Here is a 20,911-nt window from a genome sequence, read left to right on the forward strand (position 1 = left end):
CAGTACTCATTTCCAATGCCATCATTCTGAGGCCAAAATCTTAGTAGCTTCACTAATGTATTTTTATATCCTACTAATCATTTCCTGAAATTGAGCTTCTCATCCTTTAGTTACAATTTTTCTTTCCTTATATTCCTTGATTTAATGAATTCCTCCAAGCCTGAAACATGCTTACTTCAATCAGTCCTTGTACATCATCTCTATTTAACCTAAAATTCAAGTGGGATTTTTTTCAACGTGAGAGAACATGACCAAGATAAACCTAAGCTGAACAAAAAAAAAGAGACCACCCAAATTTCTAAAAGCTGCCAGTCAATATAATCTTAATGCTAAAACTTTTGACAATTTTGCAAATCACATCAAAAAATTAGTTTGGTAATTACTAGGTCTGATAATTTGGTTAAGAGATCATTTTACAACTTTGTCACTAAACATTCTGTAAAGTGTACTACTAATCACACTCTGGGCTTTTTCCAGCTGATTTGGAAATGTGGCTTATGTTTTTACTCACTCAACACAGGTTAATTTCAAAATTACAAATGTATGGGTTAAAATCTAAGTATTAACTTACTTTTCTTTAGAAAGTACAGTTTAAGTATACCTCAGAGCCCTAGAATTTGCATACCAGCTGCATCCAAGTTGGGACAGATGACCATTAATATACCTGATATAATCTTACCGTGTAGTTAGTATCATTCAGGTTCCAGTAGCTTCACACTTGCGGGTTTTTTTGTTTTTTTAAAACCTTTTAATACCTGTTGGCTCCTTCCACGTAATACTAGTGCTCTAAAGGCATACTTAAATATGCCATAGTTTAAATATCCAATACATAATATTTACACTTTGTATGCAACTCCCTAATGGCACAATAAAATTTTTCTATTTCAGTGCAAACACCTCTAGCAACTAGAAAAATAATAAAATCAGAATGAGTACTTAATATTCTCCCTCCAAACCCATGCCCTGAAATAAGCCCCAAATATATTTACAACCCTAGAGATTATGTGTCATGCTTACATGTTCAAAATAAAACTGAGTAAATAAACTAGATACAGAATGCCTATTGCACATTTTAAAATCTTTCCTCATTCCACACAGGTCTCCAAAAACTAAACTAAAAAAGTAACTAGATTCCAATTATTTCAATGCAAGCTGGAAATGTCTTAAGTACCAACTCTGGCATTACTCCCATGTAAAAGCATCAAGATAAATATTGACTAGAACATTAAATCAGCCACCACTATTATTTAAAGATACGTATTAAAGGATTTTTAGTATTTTATCATGTGTTTAAAAAAAGAGAGGCATTCAGTATGATTAACCTTCACACTCCATATGTGATCTGCTAAGAGAAATGCCAATTGCCTTGTCAGTCCTTGAAATTCTTTTTTTTTTTTTAAACTCATTTTACAAGTTAAAAATTCAACTTTCTAATTTTTGTAGGTTTCATCCCTTCCAAAAGTGATCCAATGTCCTGGTTTAACTAAAACCCCACAAAGGCAAAATGTAAATCTAAGGGGCGGGGGGGAATGAAACGTGATCATTATCTTGGGGGTACACACACAGGTCAGAAAACACGTGACGATAAATGGGCTCCTATTTGATTGTTTTCATGACTTTTAAGAAGTGAGCATGAAAATAAAATCTTTATTTTCAGTTATTACCCACCAATAAGAGAAAGTTAGGTTCACAGTTTTAGCTCTTGACACAAAGTGAACTAGGAGGCAAATTTACATCCATCAGATACAACTAATGGACCAACTTTTTAAAGTTCAGGCTATCTTGAAAGCTTGCAACATACCAGATATTGCTGTATTCTCTAGTGACAGAATGCCAGCAATGGCTGACACTAAGTAGAACTTGTGATGTGTTTTTAATAGGAGGTGTTTTCTATATGTTGCTAAAAATCAAGGTTTACATACATGTTACATGTCCAGAAACAAGGTAAGATACTCAAAAGTCTAACCACAATGATTTCAGAGCGTGTATGTTGCAATCTCAAGAGGGGTCAATAGTCCATATGGACTAAATTAATACTTGCCTCTGGGTAGCAGGTATGTTTGTAAATATAAAATTATATTAGACATTAGCACCAGTGCAGAACATGCTCAGCATCATAAGATCCAAACACCAGCACGAAAGTTTATCCATCATTAAAAACCAATTACCTCCTCCCTAAGATGTCAAACTAGCAGGTAACTAGATTAATAAATCTAATCCAAATGAATAACTCTTGTACTGTACAATTTCTCTTTTAGAAGTAAACGGGAGAATGAATCAACTAAATAGGAGATATTTTATGATTTAAGATCTTCAATATTTCAAAACTGGACATTACCATACACAGGTAGAAAATACTGAGTTACAGAAGATCTTTGAAACTGTACATGAAAATTCCTTTCCTGTTTACTTATGAATGTGGCATAAGATTAAAATAAAAAAATCCCAGAAAATCTGTTTGTTGATAATTCTCCATGTTATGTTTTAGTAAGTGGTGATGCCCCTGTTCAAGGAACCCATTAACCTAATTTTCTAATGGAGGAAGAGGTAAAAAATACTTATCACTTTATGTGGAACAGTTATCTATCAACTCAAGACCCAACTTAACATTAATATAGGAAATTCAGAAACAGTAAGATTTTTGGTTTATATTTCATGGACGGTGCTGCTGTTCCAACCTTATAAAGTAAAGCTGTCTGCTTTCCAAATTCCAAAAATTAACATACTCCCCCATCTTACCATACAAACCAGTGCCCTTTGGTTTCTTTAGAAAAAGGAAGGGTTAAAGGGTTGTTGATTATGGAAGTACAATTTTGATTTGGGACCTTCCATACACACATATCATACTGAGTGGCCAGATGCTTATTTTACATAACAGTTTAAATATTATGCAGTAGCCAAATCAACTTGTTCCACCCACCCTTTGGAGGGGGGAAAAAACCCAACCCCCATGAAACTACTTCACTTGGTAGAATGTGTATCAACAATAAGTAGCTTAAACTTCCACCAATAAGGTGTCTTAGTCTGGTTTTTAAAATGGGAAAGCCACACATTGTAAAAGTAAATATACTTGAAATTGTGTCAATTATAAATTTGAACCTAATGAACCATGCAGGAGCAAGGGTTAATAAACCAATGTGCTTTGAATTTGTTCAAGTACTGATATTTCTGTATATAAAGATTTAGCATATATAACAGCTATCATGAGAAGTGAAAAAAGATTTTCCCCAGAAATGAAAATATTAAAACTAAGTTAAAATACATAAAGTAGTATTAGTATTCCACACAGCATAAAATTTGACAAATCAAAGTTTACATGACCCAGCTGACCATGTGTGAAAATGCAAAGCAGGTATTAAAACTGAGATTATGTCCAATATTTAAAACCAGTTTGTAATTGGGAGAACATCTAAATCCTTAATTAAAAAACACAAATGAAGTGAAAGCTTTAAACTGGTACACACTGTTCACACCTATATTTCAAGTTTGGAAATGCATATTTGCAAGCAGCAATACAAAAGTATTCATGAAGAATGCATAATCTCTGAAAATTATGAAAACATCCCTGCTACCAATACATTTCTAAATACAAAACTGACTACCATATTGTTACTTCTGTGTAGCGAGAGAAGTTCATTTTCAAAACAGATAAAATTCAGTCTTTAGGTGTGAATGGTATGAATGACAGTCTTTTTTTTTTTTTTTAAATTCTTAAGTCGTTTGGGATCCTTAAGCATGCAAAACCTCAGATGGGAGGGTCCACAAAGGAACCAGGGTTGTCTTATGGCATCCAGTTACGCCAGAGCTGGGAATGCCTCAGGGTCATCTACATCAGGAGCAGAAGCACTTGACTGAAAAAGAAAGAAATCAAAATTAACAATTCTCCAATCTTGGATTTCCATGTCTACATTTATACACATAACTCTAAAATACTAAGTAAAAATGTGTCAAAGCTTTACTGTTACAGATCAGAACAGGACTGTAATTATTTGCAACAAGCCTTGTCCTGAGTGTCTATCAAGACCTATTCCTTAATAACATGGGTTTAGTTTCCTAATAAATCACATAAAGAGATCCTCATGGGATATATATATATGATTCTTTGTTTACTATTTTATTCTCCTCAGTTGCTAAATAAGAATGGCCTCAGTTTGAAAGCAGGCTAAGAAACCTATTACATGATTCACTCATCAATACTAGAAAGGGACCCAACTCCTACTTACAAAGAGCAAAACAGCAAAAACATACTTAAAGATCTACATACACAAAGACCCTTTCAAAAACCTGATTTTCAGAGGAAGAAAAAGAAGTCGGCACCCCATTATTATTGGCAACCATAAAATTTGTATTAAGCTACCGCTATAATCAAACACTGACAGACTCAATCAAGCACGTAGGTTCCCAATTTGCCTCATCAGGTGTTGACAATTCAGGAGGACATCACTGTTTCCTAGCCAGACCACAGGAGATAATGAACTAACCTAACCCAGAAGTTACTGCTAATACTTTAATAGTATCTAGTCCTTAACAGTATGTACTTTGGTATCAGATCAGAATTCATATTTATCAATTACTAGGGCTTCTATAAAAATATTTAAGAACCTGTTTTGTGTCATACACATGGTACAAGGTATTAAATTATAAAAGTAGGACAAAAATGAACCAGCTCTCACACTGTAGTTAAAAAAATTTTTTTTAAATCAAGAAAAAATACATGCCTAAAATCATCCAATTAGTGTCACACAATTATGGACCCAAATGCTATCCTGAGACTAAAAGAGCAGGAGAGTCAAGGCAAAGAAAGTAGTTGGAATTTCAAGTAGACCTCAGCCAAAGCCAAAAAAGTTTATTTGGTTCCCTATAACTCAATTTCCTCTTCTATAAAATGGAGATGTCAATGTACTAACAACAATTAAATGTCACAATACATAAAATACCTAGCACAGCACCATGACCAGCACCTAGTAAGTACTCAATAAACACCTGGTAAATACTCTGTAAACAGTGTTAAGTGTAACTTTACTAGAGCACTGTTCAATTAAGTGCCTTAAGCAAAAATATAGCCTAAAATTCAAGGTATATCTATTTCCTTTCCCTTTTAATCCTATCCCCAAAAAGATCCAGGGCACTCATTTACCGAAAGAGGTCCTCGAATTACTTCAAAAAGTGAAAGAATTCTTAAAAATTACCTTGTCGGTTCTGCTGCCACGGTTTGGACGTCCACCACGCCCACGGCCACCTCGTCCTCCCCTGCCACCACGTCCTGGGCGGCCAAGGTCTCCAAAATTGATCTCCAGCTGAGACGTTATATCATTTGCTGGCTTCCGGAAATGATGGTCCATAACTGAATCTTCAGCATGAGCCTAAGAATTTAAGAGCAGGCCATGGGATGATTTATAGGAAAACAACACTGCAAATTTCTAAATAATGAACTTTCTCTTAAAAAGACTAAAAATCTAATCTGCACTTCATGTGAACAAATAAATCAGCAAATGATAATTTTAAAAAATGCCAATGCCACTACAGTTAATATGTAACGCTTAGGGATCAGCTATAGTCATCTTAGAGTAAGAACCCTTTGACTTTTAACTTTATAAACTACAGTTCATACTGGCAAGTCTTGAATAAAGGTATAAAATCAAACAACACAAGTGGCTGGGCCCCATCTGAAACCTACTGAATCATAATCTTTAGAAATGAGGTTTGGGGGCACCTGGGTGGCTCAGTGGGTTGGGCCTCTGCCTTCGGCTCAGGTCATGATCCCAGGGTCCTGAGATAGAGCCCACATCAGGCTCTCTGCTCAGCAGGGAGCCTGCTTCTTCCTCTCTCTCTGCCTGCCTCTCTGCCTACTTGTGATCTCTGCCTGTCAAATAAATAAATAAAATCTTAAAAAAAAAAAAAGAAGAAGAAGAAGAAGAAGTGAGGTTTGGGAAAGTACATTTTAAATGTGTCCGTCAGGTAGATTCCAATATGAACCCTTGATGAAGACCTATGGATAGATGGAATGGGAGGTCTCTACTGATGATTAATACTGACTCACTTTTTTTTCCTTTAAATACTGAATCACTTTTTAAGTTTTAAAGAAAACTCGCTCTGTACTCTTCCCAAGTATTACTTGGGAAAATTAGGTATAAACTTCTCAGAATGCTTTTCTGTTCATGTACAACTACTCTGTGTTCTTTCCTATAAACTGGAAAATGACAGACTCAAGTGAAATGTAACTTTATATCAAGGAGCCTTGAAAAGCCAAGCACAAAAAATGCAAGTCTTAAATATAGACAGGTAACCTTAAAGTCAACATGTCTGTGAAATCCAAATCCTCCTTTGTATTTATATATAAGGTATACCACCCACTCTGTAAAAACCAAACCAAAACAAAACAAAGCCAGACAATTTTACGCAGCTGAATTCTTAATTTCTTCCTGTATGTTTGGGATGAATAGGTTTTAAATTCTTCTAATTGATAACTTTTCTTACACTACTTTAAAGTATGTTTTAGTTTTTCTAAATACTGGTATAATCCTTTTCTGAAGGACAACAAACATTTTGTTCTTTCTAAATCTTGTAACACTACATCTGTTAATAACTATCCCTTAAAGTACCAATATAAATTTTGTATTTATATCTATGTTTTTACCCCTTTAATCATCTACTATCCAAACTAATTGTCATTCTTCAGTGCTAGGCAACTTAAAGGCAGTTAAAGATTCTTCTTAAGAGAACAATTTAAAATTAATGTTTAAATGTAAATTCACAAAACCACTAGCAAATTGAAATTATTATATATACTAATTAATTTTTAAACATTTGCTATTGCAAGGCAACAGTATCAATTCATTAATTAGAATCGTTTTATAAGTTTATAGAGCACAGAACCAAAAAAAACCTAGTTGATAAACTATACTGCTGAAACACCTCAAAGTTTTTACTACAGTAATACAGAGGACATTTGGATGTTCAGGGAACATCTCTTTAAGGCAGCAAATAAATGTGCATAGTTTTTGCTTTTTCTTCTAGAGCAGTGAAATGATATCAGGAAATAAGAGCTCTAGCTTCAGCCCTGTCAATTAACACCATAATTCAATTTTCCATTTCTAAAGTTTCTTATTTTCCCTAATTACTACTTATTGTTTTGAGGATTAGGATATGTAAAAGAAAAAGGGCCCTTAAATATACAACAAACTTGAAGATCTACACAAAGACCAGAACCATATATGCCGGTAAGGTCAGATCCGAACAGGTAGCCACATCACAAAGGCTACATGAATCCACACAAAAGGTGGCTTGATAACAAATTATCCTAGTTTCAGTTATTCTCAACCACTTTCACATTTTAATTTCCAAAGATTCCTAATTCTATATATATCATCTTATATAATTATTATTTCTGAAAAGCTCAATGTAAAACTGACTATCTAACCTGATTTTTACAAACTGCATAAAGAGACTTCAGGGTAACTAATGAATTATGTAAAATATATCAGTATTTTGTGCAGCATCTTGTTCTGGAGACTGTTCTGTGAAGACCCAAAAAAGTTACAGATATTTCTATCAAAGGTACCTAAGTAAATCTTTCCCATATTAAGCAGTTTAATCATCAGTACAAATTAACAATCTCCCCAGATGAACTTGCATGGTTTCTTTAATCAGGAATACTCTAACCCAGATACACAACTTTATCTGAAAGAATTACAAAAAAAAAAGCAAAAACATCAAATAAAGCCAAATATCCCCCCCCCCCCGCAGGACTTGGCCCTTAAGGCAATGTCCCCATTTATATTATTTTATGAGTCAAAGTTGTTTCAACCTTGATTTTATTTCAAAATGTTCCAAGTTTGTTTCACAAATATTTAAGAAAATTAAAATGCAATTATCTCACTGAATCTTATTACAGGTTGCCTTAATTTCAATGTAACTTTATGATTAAAAACTCATACTTGCACAAGCCCTAAATAATATAGCAGTGAGCCATTCCTCTACCTGCCCAAGGGACTGTTATCAAATCAGAAACCAGAAACATGTCTCTCAAATATTTCACTAGTAAATTAATCTGCTGGTTCTTATAAGACATCAGCCCTCAGAAAGGATAGCATCATTTACTGAAAAGTCTTGATCACTATAAATGACAAAGTTTGAAAACTTTGTTTTCATTGATGAAGCCATTCTTTTAGGTTTGGGTAAACCACATGAAAATGCTTACCTTTCAAATGATTCAAAGGCGGGACTTTAAAAAATATCATCATGAAAAGACCTACCTTATTTCAAAAACACTAGTAATTGTATGATATACAACAGACTGCTTTCTAGAAAAAACAAAACCACCACATTAAATATATTCTGGATTGAATGAAAGACTACCTTTCTTGAAATATATGGTAACACAGTTTATTTTCCCTTTTGAACAATTTATCTACCCCCAAGGATCTTATGTAAAGTTTTTATTTTTTATAAAGATTAACCATGTGATATTTTGAAACAAGTAGTATAAATACAATTCAATACACATCTGAGAATTTCCAAACACCACAAAATGTAATTTTACCTCTTCACTCTTTGACTTATGAAGAACAAATCCCTTCTTCCATTGTCCATCAGCACCTTCATTTGGTTTTCGGATATTAAATTCTACTTTTGCCCGGTCCTTATTTTGAATAGCTTTCCACTCATCCAAAGTCATTTCTTTTGGACCCTCTTCCTTTACTTCTTCAACTTCATTCTCCCTGTGAAAACATACTTGTTTTATAGTTGGTAAGGGGCTGGTAATATAGTAACACATGATTATAAGGAAGAAGAAAATTTTGGCTTGTTGGTAATCTTTAGAGCTTATCCAAGGACAAGAGGATACCAGTCTTCTGTCTTCCAACTGTTAACACATAATTTGGTGGAGGATAGAAATTCCGTGCTTCTTCAATTAGTGAAAGCATGGGTAACAGAAATATACAACTCAACTTCATAAACTATGAAATCAACTATCAGTAATAACAACCTTGAACTGTCTTGATCCAAAATACACATTTCTTAAAACTATACTGCTTTAAAACTGTATTCATGGGGCGCCTGGGTCACAATCCTAGAATCCTGGTATCAAGCCCCTTACAGGCTCCCTGCTCAGTGGGGAACCTGCTTCTCCTTTTCCAGCATGTGCTTGTGTTCCCTCTCCCACTCTCTCCATCAAATAAATAAATAAATAAATGCTGTACCCTTATGTGATTAAAATAGTTGACCTAGCTTCTCTTAAAACACTTTTAATTTCTATAATTTCCCACAATATAGAACTTATAACAAAAATAGAGGCAGTCATCTAGGATGCCCATGAGCAACCAAAATTCATACTCTAGAATATAAAAGAACTGTTCCTCTCTCCTTTATCAACTAACACTTAATGGCAAAACAATTTTAAAAGCAAAGTTCCCATAAATCCAAAATCCTGTATACTCCAAACTTTCAAACCAGCCTGCGTATGGGAAGGAGACTGGTGGTTTTCTAAGTACTGGAACCTTCCACAACAGTTTCAATACTTAATACTAAATTAGTTATTTCCAAATAAAATTCTCAGGATATAACTGTTATATACTATTCTTTTCCCTTTTTATAAAAACAAAGCATAGGCCTAGGAATCTATTATTTTAGTCTAATCTCAACATGCAATGGTCACCAAACAAGTTGTTTGCTATTTTGGGAGCCCTGCTTCCTTCCAAAGATAGCAGGTGATTCAGTTAGCCTTAGAGCTCAAATATCTCTCTTCCATGCTACTCCTGTTTGACAAATCTTATCTTAAAACTGCCTATACCATGTTTACATTTAATTAATGAGACCTTGGCTATCAATATCAAGTCCAACTCTGTCACTTTAAAAATGAGAAAACTAAGGATCAAGGAAAGGTCCTAGTTATTCCCAAGTCATGACAGAGCCAAGAATAGAACTTGGCATACTTTTACCATGTCATGAAACCACAATACCTATCTTCAAAGGTTGTAAGGATCAAATGAAGAAAATAGAAGTTCTGGGAACTACATATTAAGGGAATTAATCAAAGTTCAGCTTGTGTTTCTTAAATTTATACTTCCACATGCAAGATATAATGCTATATTCAGATTCTCTCTACTCTAGAATAAGACCAGAAACTGCTCTAATGTCATTATCTCAATCTTCTTTAGGCCAAATATCTGCAATTTCATTCCTGGGTCCTGTCAATACATCATTTCTTCTGATAAACTTATAATCTTTGCAAATCACTCTTAAGGTGATCTAAATATAGGCTCTTTATTAAAGGAACAGTTGTGTTGGATGTTGTCAAGTACTCCTGTTACATTAAGGTTCATTTTAGTCGCCCACCATAATTTCATTGTTTACCACTCAAAATTATAATTTCATATTACCCCAAGTTCAACATCACTTAATACCATGTGTTTTTATTTACTCTAACTATAAATCAATTATCATTCCTTCTTCCAACAAACCTATGGAATATGACAGAATTACCAACAGTGGTTCACTGTAGGATCAAGCCTTGGAGAAAAAGCAGAAAACCACCCGATTTAAATATGCTCTGATTAAGAATTATAAACCCTATATAATTCCTAGTTAAAAGTCTTTACATCACAATACTACATGACCAGCATGTAATTTCTGCTTGGGCTGACAGATACTAGAGGAAGGCATTAAAGTATTTCTATCTTAAAATTCTTTCATCCCTGAATGAAAAACTTCAAAATCAAATCTTATACCTAAAAATTCAGAAAATGAAAAAACTGTATTAAGAAAGCCAGTGAATTAGTAACATATTCTGGCCCTTGCTGTCCTCATACATTTTAAAACATGTCAATAATGCTATGTTCCAACTCTATGTTGATGGAAAAAGAAAAAAAACTTCAGATGGACAAACTATTTTAAAATGGTCACATCTTCTAGTTTTGGAATAAAATTTATATAGTTAAGAGTCCAAAGTACTTTGAACTATGTGTTCTAAATACTGCCTTTTATGTCAATCATTCGGTCTAATTTTTAGAAACCCCCAACTTTAGCTTCCAGTTCCCACCTATTCAATGCCTCTGGATAGCCATCATCACCAAGATTATTCATTATAATAATATTAAAAGCATTCACAACTTCTCTAACAAATAGCTAAATAAAATGCAGGACATCTTATTAATATTCTCCATTCTCAGGTTAAATAGTTAATTTTTGTTCTTAAAGTTAACAGATATTACTAAAATACGCGTTTTCCTTATCTTTTCAAAGACAACAATGACAATTTTAAATAGAAATAACCATTTCTATTTTTCAAGCCATTATAGCCCAATATAGGAATGTGTAGAGCACTCTTCTGAATAGATACTATTTGAAGAACTGTTGTACAAGTCTCCTGTTAAAAGCCATCAAATAACAGCATTAGTGCTCGCTTCGGCAGCACATATACAAATAACAGCATTATACATCTATGTTATTTCTCGGTAGAAACCCAAATTGCTTCCAATGCTTATGTACAGTGGCATCACCACTATACATAAACCACTTACTTATTTTCAGTGTCTGCAACTGGGTGCTCTTCACCTTCAGGTGTTTCCTCAGTCACATTAGATTGATCCAAGTCACTGCAATTATAAGATATTTGTTTCTGAATGTATTTTGGGGACTCTCTAAGGAAAAAAAGAAAAAGAAAAGCATCTAGGTCCATTTACATGTAGCTTAAGAATTTCTTATACAATTTTAAAAATCTTCACATTCTGAGTCTTTTCTTACTAAATTTACTTCCCAGTAGACCTCTACGAAAAAATAATTTAAAAATGTATACTGATCCAAGTTTATAGTTCAAGTACTTTACTCAAAACGTAGCAGGAAAGAGTAGCTTGCTTTAAGACAAACATCACCAGGCTGTCAAATTTTTAATGACCACAAGGGTCAATAGCTATAACAGGAACTATTAAAGACACACAGAAAATGAGTATACCCAAATAACTAAAATGTAAAGTTTCAGGAAAAGTTACATAGCTGTATGGAAAGAAAAACTAACATCACATTTATTTAAATATAGAAAAATCGGTCATGTGACATACTGTACTCAAACCTATCCAACACGCTATTTTAAGGAGTAGCTCTGAGAGCACCTGTTAATGTCCTACAGATAAGTTAAAATATAATAGTTACGGACAAAACTCTAATAAAGCATAAAAATCAATCTTATTTAAATATTATTTATTTTAAAAAATCAGAATACCAACGTTAATTCATCTTTGACAGTTCCCCAGTTGTGAGATCCGCTACCTCCACGTTTATCCTCATGCTTCAGGCCACTGTAATGTGAAAAAGAACTAACAAAACTGAGTTAACATAATACTCTTTAATTCTAGAAATGCAAATTTTGTTATATTAAAGAAGTAGAATCACATGTAAAACTACAATAAAAACCAATATAAGACTTACGATCTATCACTTCCACTATGCCTATCAAATTCACGTTTGCCACGAGAATCAAATCCATCTCCTCGGCCCATTCCACGTCCACGGCCTCCTCGACCTCTTCCAAGACCACCACGGCCTCGGATGGGCCGATCAATAATCGGTCTGCAACAAATAAAAAAATATCGTATATTTCCAAGGTTTCCAGAAAAAACAAAGGGGGAATGGAATGCATCCAAAGGCTCAAATGTAGAAACATATTTATTGGCTAATAACCCAATGGTTCATTAAACACAGGTTTTAGAAAATTCAGAAACAGTCTACTTCGAACCAAGAATCAGAACTGGGAAGCTCCCCCCAAATAGGAAAATTATTTTTGCCTTCTCTAAAAGTTTACTACTAGTGCCTGTACTTTTTTCATGATTATTCATATTATAATCCAGTAAAACCATTACACCTCACCAACACACTTCGAAATTAAAATGAACACATCTAACATGCGTAACACATCTAACACAATAATATGAGTAATCTGTTTTGCTATAAACAATTACCCAACAGGACTTTTCTGCTAACATCTGGGAATACCAAGGAAAAGAAACTGTCCATCAATTCAACTGAAGTGTTCCATTACCAGAAATCCAAGACTGCACACTAAAAATTGTTACCAAAAAGTTCACAGCAGAACAATGAATACACTTAGGTATTTCTTGAAAAACTGATAAACGTACCAGCCACATTGCTACCTGGCAAATTACACCCAATTTATAGATTTGTATTAAAATATGACTCTCTTAAAGTGACAAAACATGAAGAGATTTTTAAAAATCTTGCCTATCAACTGAAAATTCTCCTCCTTCACCCTTTTCTTCAAGTGGCTTTTCAAATCGTCGTTCACGAGGTGGTCGCCTTTCTGGTCTCCTATCAATTATTTTCCCTTCACCTTGCAGCTGTTGATCAGGTCTTCTTCCAACACGTCTTATTCCTGAAATGATAAATAACCTGCATAAGCAAATTATTTTTGCAACACACAAAAAAATGGCAGACTATTGAAGACCAAAAAGAAAAAAAAAGCCAGTTTTTTTCAATCCAGTAACTAGCACTTGCAGCTGAAAAAGGCCAAAACTATGCCATCTCTAAAAAGTATAACAAAGTACCTGAGAAATTCCTAAAGACCATAAACTTGTTTCAAACTTCTGTGTAGCTTGCATAATTATGCCTCCCCCACCAAGGAGTCTCTATAACCAAATTGAAAGTTATCTGAGTAACCATCATTTCTCTCGGGTTTCAAGATGCCAGTCTCTTAATTTAAAATTCTAACTTTTGAGAAATTTTAGTCATGATACATTCTGGCTTTAAAGATACCAAAAGAGATTAACACCAGTAGCCACTCATTAATAATACCCAAGCAAATCAACACACTCACCAAAGAAGGGCCCTCAGAAAAACAGTGAGAACCACTATTTTAAATGATCTGGAGAAAACAGAACTCCAGCAGAGTAAAAAGAGTGACAGTTCTATAAATTGAAAAACTGAAAGGAAAACAACAGCATTGAGGATTACATCTCCACAGTTTCAAACAACTAATTAACCAGAAGAGTACTATTTTCTTGTATTAGTACATATTCACCTATGTATCCATCCATATCCATACACACAGATTAAAAAAAAAAATACTGCTATGCAACCACTAGGAAATAATCCAGTTGTTTTATTATAAATGGAGAGCTTTTTTTTTTTGCCTTAACAAATATCTTTGTTTCCAAATCTTTAAATCCCCTCCCCACAAACACACATACCCCTTTAAAAACTATTTTTTTCTATTTCCTTAAATAGAAAAACTATTTTTTTCTATTTAAGAAATAGAAACTTGTGGGGCGCCTGGGTGGCTCAGTGGGTTCCAGCTCATGATCCCAGGGTCCTGGGATCAAGCCCCACATCCCACTCTCTGCTCGGCAGGGAGGCTGCTTCCTCCTCTCTCTCTGCCTGCCTCTCTGTCTACTTATGATCTCTGTCTGTCAAATAAATAAATAATCTTTTAAAAAATTTTTTAAAAAAAGGAAATAGAAACTTGTTGCACTAAGTGATGGCTGAAGTATTTAGTGACTTCCCCCAGTATTACTTCTTTCCTGTTAGTGTCACAAAAGCAACCAGTATACATTACTGGCCTCAAGGATAAGTAGATAAATTCATGACTGGAAAATTTCAGGTATGCTATAACTCCCAAACCATAATTTCTGACAAAGAAAAAAAAAAGGCTGAGGAATTAGTTTTATAACAAGATCTTAAGCTGATCACTGGTTCTAAGAAAGTGACCACCATCAGGATGCACCCCATCATTCAAATGCTTATATAAAGTCAAATAATAAATATCAAACTCTTAAATGAAATTTTAAGGTCCACTCCACATAAACTCTCAGGACAGCCCATAAATGTAAGATCTTAAGGCATCTTAAACAAATGTTGTCACAGGTATAGTGTACTGGGGTGGAGCTATGGGACCAGTCCTTGTAATCGTAATATCCAAGCCAAACACACCCAAATGAACAATGGCTTCCTTCCCCACCCAATATACATTATTATGCTTAGAAAACATAAAAAATTTACTAAATAAACTCACCCAATGGCTGACATTTAAAAATTCAAGTTTCTCTTCATCTATTTACCTGTACTTGCAAACTTCACTTGATTTTCAGTAGATTCCAGGCTTTGAATTAAAAAATTTAAAAACATCTCAGGCTACACTATTAGTGATGTTCTGCAGTGTCAGTTCTCAGATTCTTCAAATGGACAAAACACAAGACACAAAACTCCTATAATATTACCAAAAACATGTATCTAAGATATGCCTAGTATCTGCCAGCACCTATATCCAAAGGCATAAAACACATAATCAGGTAGCAATTCTTCCCACTACATGAAGGTAGGGAGACTTTTCATAGGTCTATCAGTCTCCAATGCCCAAAACATCAACTGACAGGTAGTAGAATATAAAAACAAAATCTTTTTCACTCAACTTTTTCCTGTATTTATAAGCTTATATTTTATGCAATTTAAGGTTACGAGTACTATGAATTGGTGATCTAAGGAAGATGGTGATAGCTAATATGTAAGTTTACCCAAGGAAAGAGTACTGAATGGTAAACTCTGTCCTGGTTATAAATTTATGAAGTAATTCCCCACCACTGCAACTTAAAATACTAGGTTCCAGGTCAAAAGCTTACCTACTTAAAGCTGGGCTTTATGATCAAAACAACTGAGGGGTTTAAACCAGGCTTCACAGTTTGAGCATTCAAAATGGGTGAACACATCTACCTGGTACTTTAGATGTATACATTAGACTCAATTTTTTCATGCACTTTTTTTGGATTAGCGAGATCAAGAAGGTAAACCTGAGCAAAAACAGTAATACAGGCCTGTGTTCCTTAACGCAGAAATTAATTATTCAACTGTGCTACAGGCTGCTTTAAAACCTAGACGACTGAATTGATATTTGGTCTAAACGATGTATAAAAGGCTTTCCAGCACTCCCAAGTTGTGCTTCTCCCCAACCTGTAATTTTAACACAAGAATGCTTTTGTTTTATTTACCACATAGGTTCTTCATTCCAAGCATTACAGAAGCTCTGTATTTAAAAAAAAAAAAAAAAAAAAAAAATCCTAAGCCAAAACCGAACACAATTGCTGTGATTTTTATAATTAGTTGAATGCTGCGGGATTCAACTAAAACTAATGAGAAACAAGTTTCTTTCAGGAGCACGTGCCAGTAAAGGGTAATTCCAACTTTCAACATAAAAAGGCAACTTTAAAGATCCATAGCTTAAGTCCTACACCTACTTGCTACAGATCACATACACTTTTTATCCTCAACTGTTTTGCTTTTTCATCCACCACAAAAGATCAAACAGAAATAAGAAAATGCAAAAATCAACCTCCAGACAATCCTGTGAAATTTACAGTGACCTCTGGTAGCAACTATTACCCGCCAATGAATCCTGACCATGCTTCACGCACATGTGGCGCAAAAGTTACAGACTCAAAAGAGGTCTGCTGTGGCTGAAGTTGTGACAGCCTCTGCACTCAATTCACCACGAGGCCCAAGCTGGGCCACCATATGAAATACTGAGTGCAGGGGGAGGGAGCGGGGGAGATGTTGGGAGAGAGGACGGGCCTCAGGATTTCCTGCAATAACCAGTCTTCGTTCAGAATTCCCGCTTCTGCTTACTACAGTGTAACCAAATTTCTCTTTTCAAAAGGTTAATTCACTCGAGCAAGTTAGTAGTTTCTCATAGTTGAAGGGATGTGGGGCGGACAATAAGGCACATGTGGCATCTGAAACGGTAGCTCACTCCACAGAACCCAGAACTAGCTCAGGTGCAAACTCCGATCCCCAGCTTTTCACTTGGGTACTCCGCGCCATCGTGGGACAAGATGGCAGGGAAGAAGCCAACCGCACCTCAAAGCAGCACGCCAGGGAGAGCTCTGAGCAGGAAGCAGCTCTGGACCCCACGCTTCCCCGTAGCTACAAACGCTTCACTAAGTAGCCAGCCTCCCCGAACCTCGGTCCATGCGCTTGCCCGCCACGGAATCCGGCGGGAAGACAACAATCTCCCAGGATCGCGAACACGCTCAAGGAGCAGCTTATCTCTGGAGCACGCTCCCCCCTCTCAGGAACTGAGGCGGGAAGGGGGTGGCTCCAGGATCCTTGCAGGTGGTTTCAACTTGGGGCTACCACGCTACCAGCACCTTCGCGGGACCTAGCTTTTGTGGTGTGGGGGAAAACCTGAGGAAATCGGCGGCAAAGTCTCCCGCGAACCCTCGGAACTCCAGAAGCAAGTGATAGCCTTAAGTCCCCTCGCTCTTTCCCTCCATCCCGGGTCTCCCCCACCTTCTACCACAGCTTTACCTTCTTTCTTAAGCGCCACGGGCGGCTGCGTCTCCTCTTTCTTGTCAACCACGCCAACGTTGGGGGGCAGCGGGTTCTTGCGGTCTTTCTGGGACTCTTTACGCAGCTGTTTGCCTGCCGCGTTGGAGTTGGTCTGGGCTGCGGCCTGAGCTGCGCTCTTGGCCCCAGGGCCCCCAACGCCACCCCCGCCGGCTTCTTTTTTCTTGTTCTCTGCTGCCTTCAACACCTCAAAGGGGTCCGATTCGTCGTCAAATAACTGGTCGAATCGGTTGGTGACCACGCAGCCGAAGCCTTCCTGTAAGTGCCCAGGCATGATGGTGGCTCGGCGGCGCGTTCCTCCACGGATTGCAGCGGGCCGCGCCGAGCCAAGAGCGCCTGCTTCAGCTCTTCCCACAAGATGGCCGGGCCGAGAGAGGGGGGCCGTCTTCTCTTCCGGCGCCAGGCGCACATCCGGGAGCGGCCAGCGCCGCACGGCACTATGGGGTATGTAGGCCAGAGTCGCTTCTCTGGAGGCGGTTTCCGGCGCCGAGACTACAATTCCCAGAATACGTGGCGTGACAACTCTTCGCGCGCGCCTAAGAGGCGGGACCTCATAAGGGCGTGGAGTTTGCGAGCTGAGGGCGGGGAAGCGCGATGGTGGGCGGAGTTCCGCCACCTGCTCTTGCCACCCTTAAACTCTCTGGGTCTCACGCTACGCTGAAAACAGGAGAACGTGACCGCGTATTTCGCTCGCGAAAGTGTTCTGTCTTTAGTTTTATTTTCCCCGCCTCCATCCCTGGACTAACTTTCCCCATTTCCCCGGGAAGGTCAAGGTGACTCTAGATCTTACAAGAGGGGACTCGCAAACTTCAGGGCTGGAGGGCCTCCCGAAGGCAGGTCCCGATCCGTTCCATGTCCCTAGCTGCCCAGGTGCTGGAGTAGCCCTCTTGCAACGCCAATAACGAATCGAGACTTTAGTGTTTAATGTGAGGAGGAATACGCTTTCTCTCGCGGTGACACGAACTCGGTTAGGAGAATTAATCAAAAAGACAAGTTGAACTGTCGCCGGGGAGTACTGCGCGCCTTTCCTAAGTGTTGCGTTGGGTGCTTTAATTGCTGTTAACTCCTAACAGTGCAGCACTAGCTAGACACTGGGCAAGCCACGAAAGGCAGTGTTTGTGGGAACATTTTCTGAACTCAATCCAACCGTCCATTAGTGTCCGGCAAGCTGAGGATTGGGCGTTAGTAAAATGTGCTCAAGACACAACATTTTAAAGTATCCGACTGTGCACGGTGCTGAGAGATGCAGTGAGAGGAAGAAAATAGTCATCAAATTAATTGCCATTACTAAAAACACTGATATTAGTTGATAATATTAAAGTCCATTAAGGTAATAGATGTCAGTGCACATTCAAACGTATCTGGTAACACTCTTAAGTGTTTATATCACCGTAATTTTTCAACGTTTTTCTCACATTTACACTAAATAGGAAAATGCATCTCTATGTTCCACGTGGCATGAATAACTTTAATCTCAACAACTTGTTAGATAGGTAGTTTCCTCTTTTTAGAGCTGATGAAACCATTTCAGAGGTGAAATTAGTTACCAAGTTCATACCTCTTTAAGTCCTAATGCCAGGGGGTAACCCAGTCTTCTAACCCCACGGTGAGACCATTGACATCAACTTTTAGATCCAAACTATACCTTCTGATAGAAGTTAGTCTATTATTAATTAATTTCCAATCTTTAATAAAATTTGAATATTGTTGCATGTCAGGCAGGGTATGTAAACATGGCTGAATGTAATCTTACCAATTTCTGAGATTTTAAATCAATTCCTTAACAGGGAAAATAGTCATACTGCAGGCATGTGGCAGCAAGCCTGGTGGTATTCTAGTTTCTATCTGCAGCCTCACTCCTCAAATTCAATTATTTCTCTGTTGCCTCAGTCCCTGCCACACACACTCCCATTTTACACACATACACACCCCACCCCATTCTGCAAGCTCTGACTCTTGTGGCTCCCACCAAGACTAAATACAAGGACTTTTTGACAGTACTCTTTACGGCTGTGCTATCTCCATGCTTTAAGAAACTCTTCTTCTTTACATGGGCTGTTAATATTTGCATCTTTGAGATACCTGCTACAATACCGCTTTACCTCTTTCTGGCCAATGCCACAACAACAATAAGAGCTAAAACTTGAGGGTGGCTCAGTGGGTTAAAGGCTCAGGTCATGATCCCAGGGTCCTGCTCTCTGCTCAGCAGAGAGCCTGCTTCCTCCCCTCTCTTTCTGCCTGCTTCTCTGCCTACTTGTGACTTCTGTCTGTCAAATAAATAAATAAAATCTTTAAAAAAAAAAGAGCTAAAACTTGACATTTTACGATGTGCTTGATGCACTTTACATTTATGATTTCATTTCATCCTTATATCAACTTGATGAGAAAGCTCATGTATTTCCTTTTTAAGGTGAATAAAATGAATTATAAAGAGACTAACTGGGGCGTGGAAGTATAAAGAGGGATTAACCGGGGCATGAGATAAACCTATCCTCAGTAATTTTTATGTTATATACAGATCCCCAGTTTTCTCGTACAGATCTTTATGACCACCAAGTGTTATTACAACAAGAATATTTACTGATAAGCTACACAGAGGGGAATTGTGTAGCTATGAGTCTCTGAGGTTTACTTATGCTCCTCAGAGAATTTTACCTACCAATACAACATAAAAATAAGAATAAACATTTGGGGGAAAAGGGAAGAAATTTGTAAGTACTTTCAACTTCCTTTTCTCCCTTTCTTATCTCCTGGAATTTTGGTTGATCCGGGAAAGTTTTAAAGTCCACTTTTAAAGTATACAGTAAACCTCAAAACAGCAATTCTTTCACACCTCACAATCAGTTATTATTTTATAAGTAATTATTTCTACTAATGTTTCCTCTCTAAGAAGTTAAAGTCGTCTTTTTTTAAAAATAGAAGTTCCTGCTGCTCTCCATAGAAAAAATATTGACTGAATAAACGTTAAGGGAGGAGGAAAGGAGACTTCTTGACAGATTTGTTACTCAAAGGGTTGAGTTGTAAAGTGACAAGTGCCAAGATACCACTGATTAGAAATGTAGACTAAAATATCAGGACTCTGTAGCAATGATTGAGTCACATACTGTTTTCTGAAAAATACTCATGCAACTTCAAAGCTTTATGTTTAGCAAGCTCTCTAAAGAGTTTTCTAGCAATAAATCCTGAAAACTACCATCTTGTTTAAATATGTTGTTTAAATGTTGAATACAGTTACCTAATGTTAATGAAATTGAGAATAAGAATATTGTATATCCTTCCAGTGCTCGCTGTTAGGATTTTAATACTCATTTCTTGGGCGCCTGGGTGGCTCAGTGGGTTAAACCACTGCCTTTGGCTCGGGTCATGATCTCAGGGTCCTGGGATCGAGTCCCACACCAGGCTCTCTGCTCAGCAGGGGGCCTGCTTCCCTTCCTCTCTGCCTGTCTCTCTGCCTACTTGCGATCTCTGTCAAGTGAATAAATAAAATCTTAAAAAAATACTTCTCAACCACATTACAACTTGTTTCTTCCCATTTCTTAATAATCTCAATCACCTATCAGTTATTAAA

General features: G+C 36.8%; 1 protein-coding gene across 4 annotated transcripts; it reads right to left on the reverse strand.

The window, feature by feature from the left end:
• Nucleotides 1–1,627: 1,627 nt before the first annotated feature.
• Nucleotides 1,628–17,732, reverse strand: SERBP1 (SERPINE1 mRNA binding protein 1). Of its 4 annotated transcripts, none has more exons than XM_059375077.1 (8): nt 17,305–17,732; nt 13,234–13,384; nt 12,424–12,564; nt 12,222–12,293; nt 11,520–11,594; nt 8,543–8,720; nt 5,190–5,363; nt 1,628–3,851 (listed from the first exon to the last, which is right to left on the reverse strand). In XM_059375077.1, the coding sequence occupies exons 1-8, from the start codon at nt 17,615–17,617 to the stop codon at nt 3,795–3,797; spliced, it is 1,161 nt and encodes a 386-aa protein (XP_059231060.1). In that variant the 5' UTR covers nt 17,618–17,732; the 3' UTR covers nt 1,628–3,794. The 4 variants fall into 4 exon arrangements, with proteins under 4 accessions (XP_059231060.1, XP_059231058.1, XP_059231059.1 ...); XM_059375075.1 differs by having other exon boundaries at nt 11,520–11,639; XM_059375076.1 differs by having other exon boundaries at nt 12,222–12,311.
• Nucleotides 17,733–20,911: the final 3,179 nt, after the last annotated feature.

The sequence above is a fragment of the Mustela nigripes genome, chromosome 14 (genome assembly GCF_022355385.1).
Source record: "Mustela nigripes isolate SB6536 chromosome 14, MUSNIG.SB6536, whole genome shotgun sequence".
NCBI lineage: Eukaryota > Metazoa > Chordata > Mammalia > Carnivora > Mustelidae > Mustela > Mustela nigripes.

Coding starts and splice junctions, on each gene's coding strand:
- SERBP1 (XM_059375074.1), bottom strand. CDS start 17,617: ATGCCTGGGCACTTACAGGAAGGCTTCGGCTGCGTGGTCACCAACCGA. Junction 12,565..13,233: donor GGAGAATTTTCAGTTGATAG/GCAAGATTTTTA, acceptor TATTTGTTGCAG/ACCGATTATTGATCGGCCCA. Junction 3,852..5,189: donor GTGGCAGCAGAACCGACAAG/GTAATTTTTAAG, acceptor TTTCTTTTTCAG/TCAAGTGCTTCTGCTCCTGA.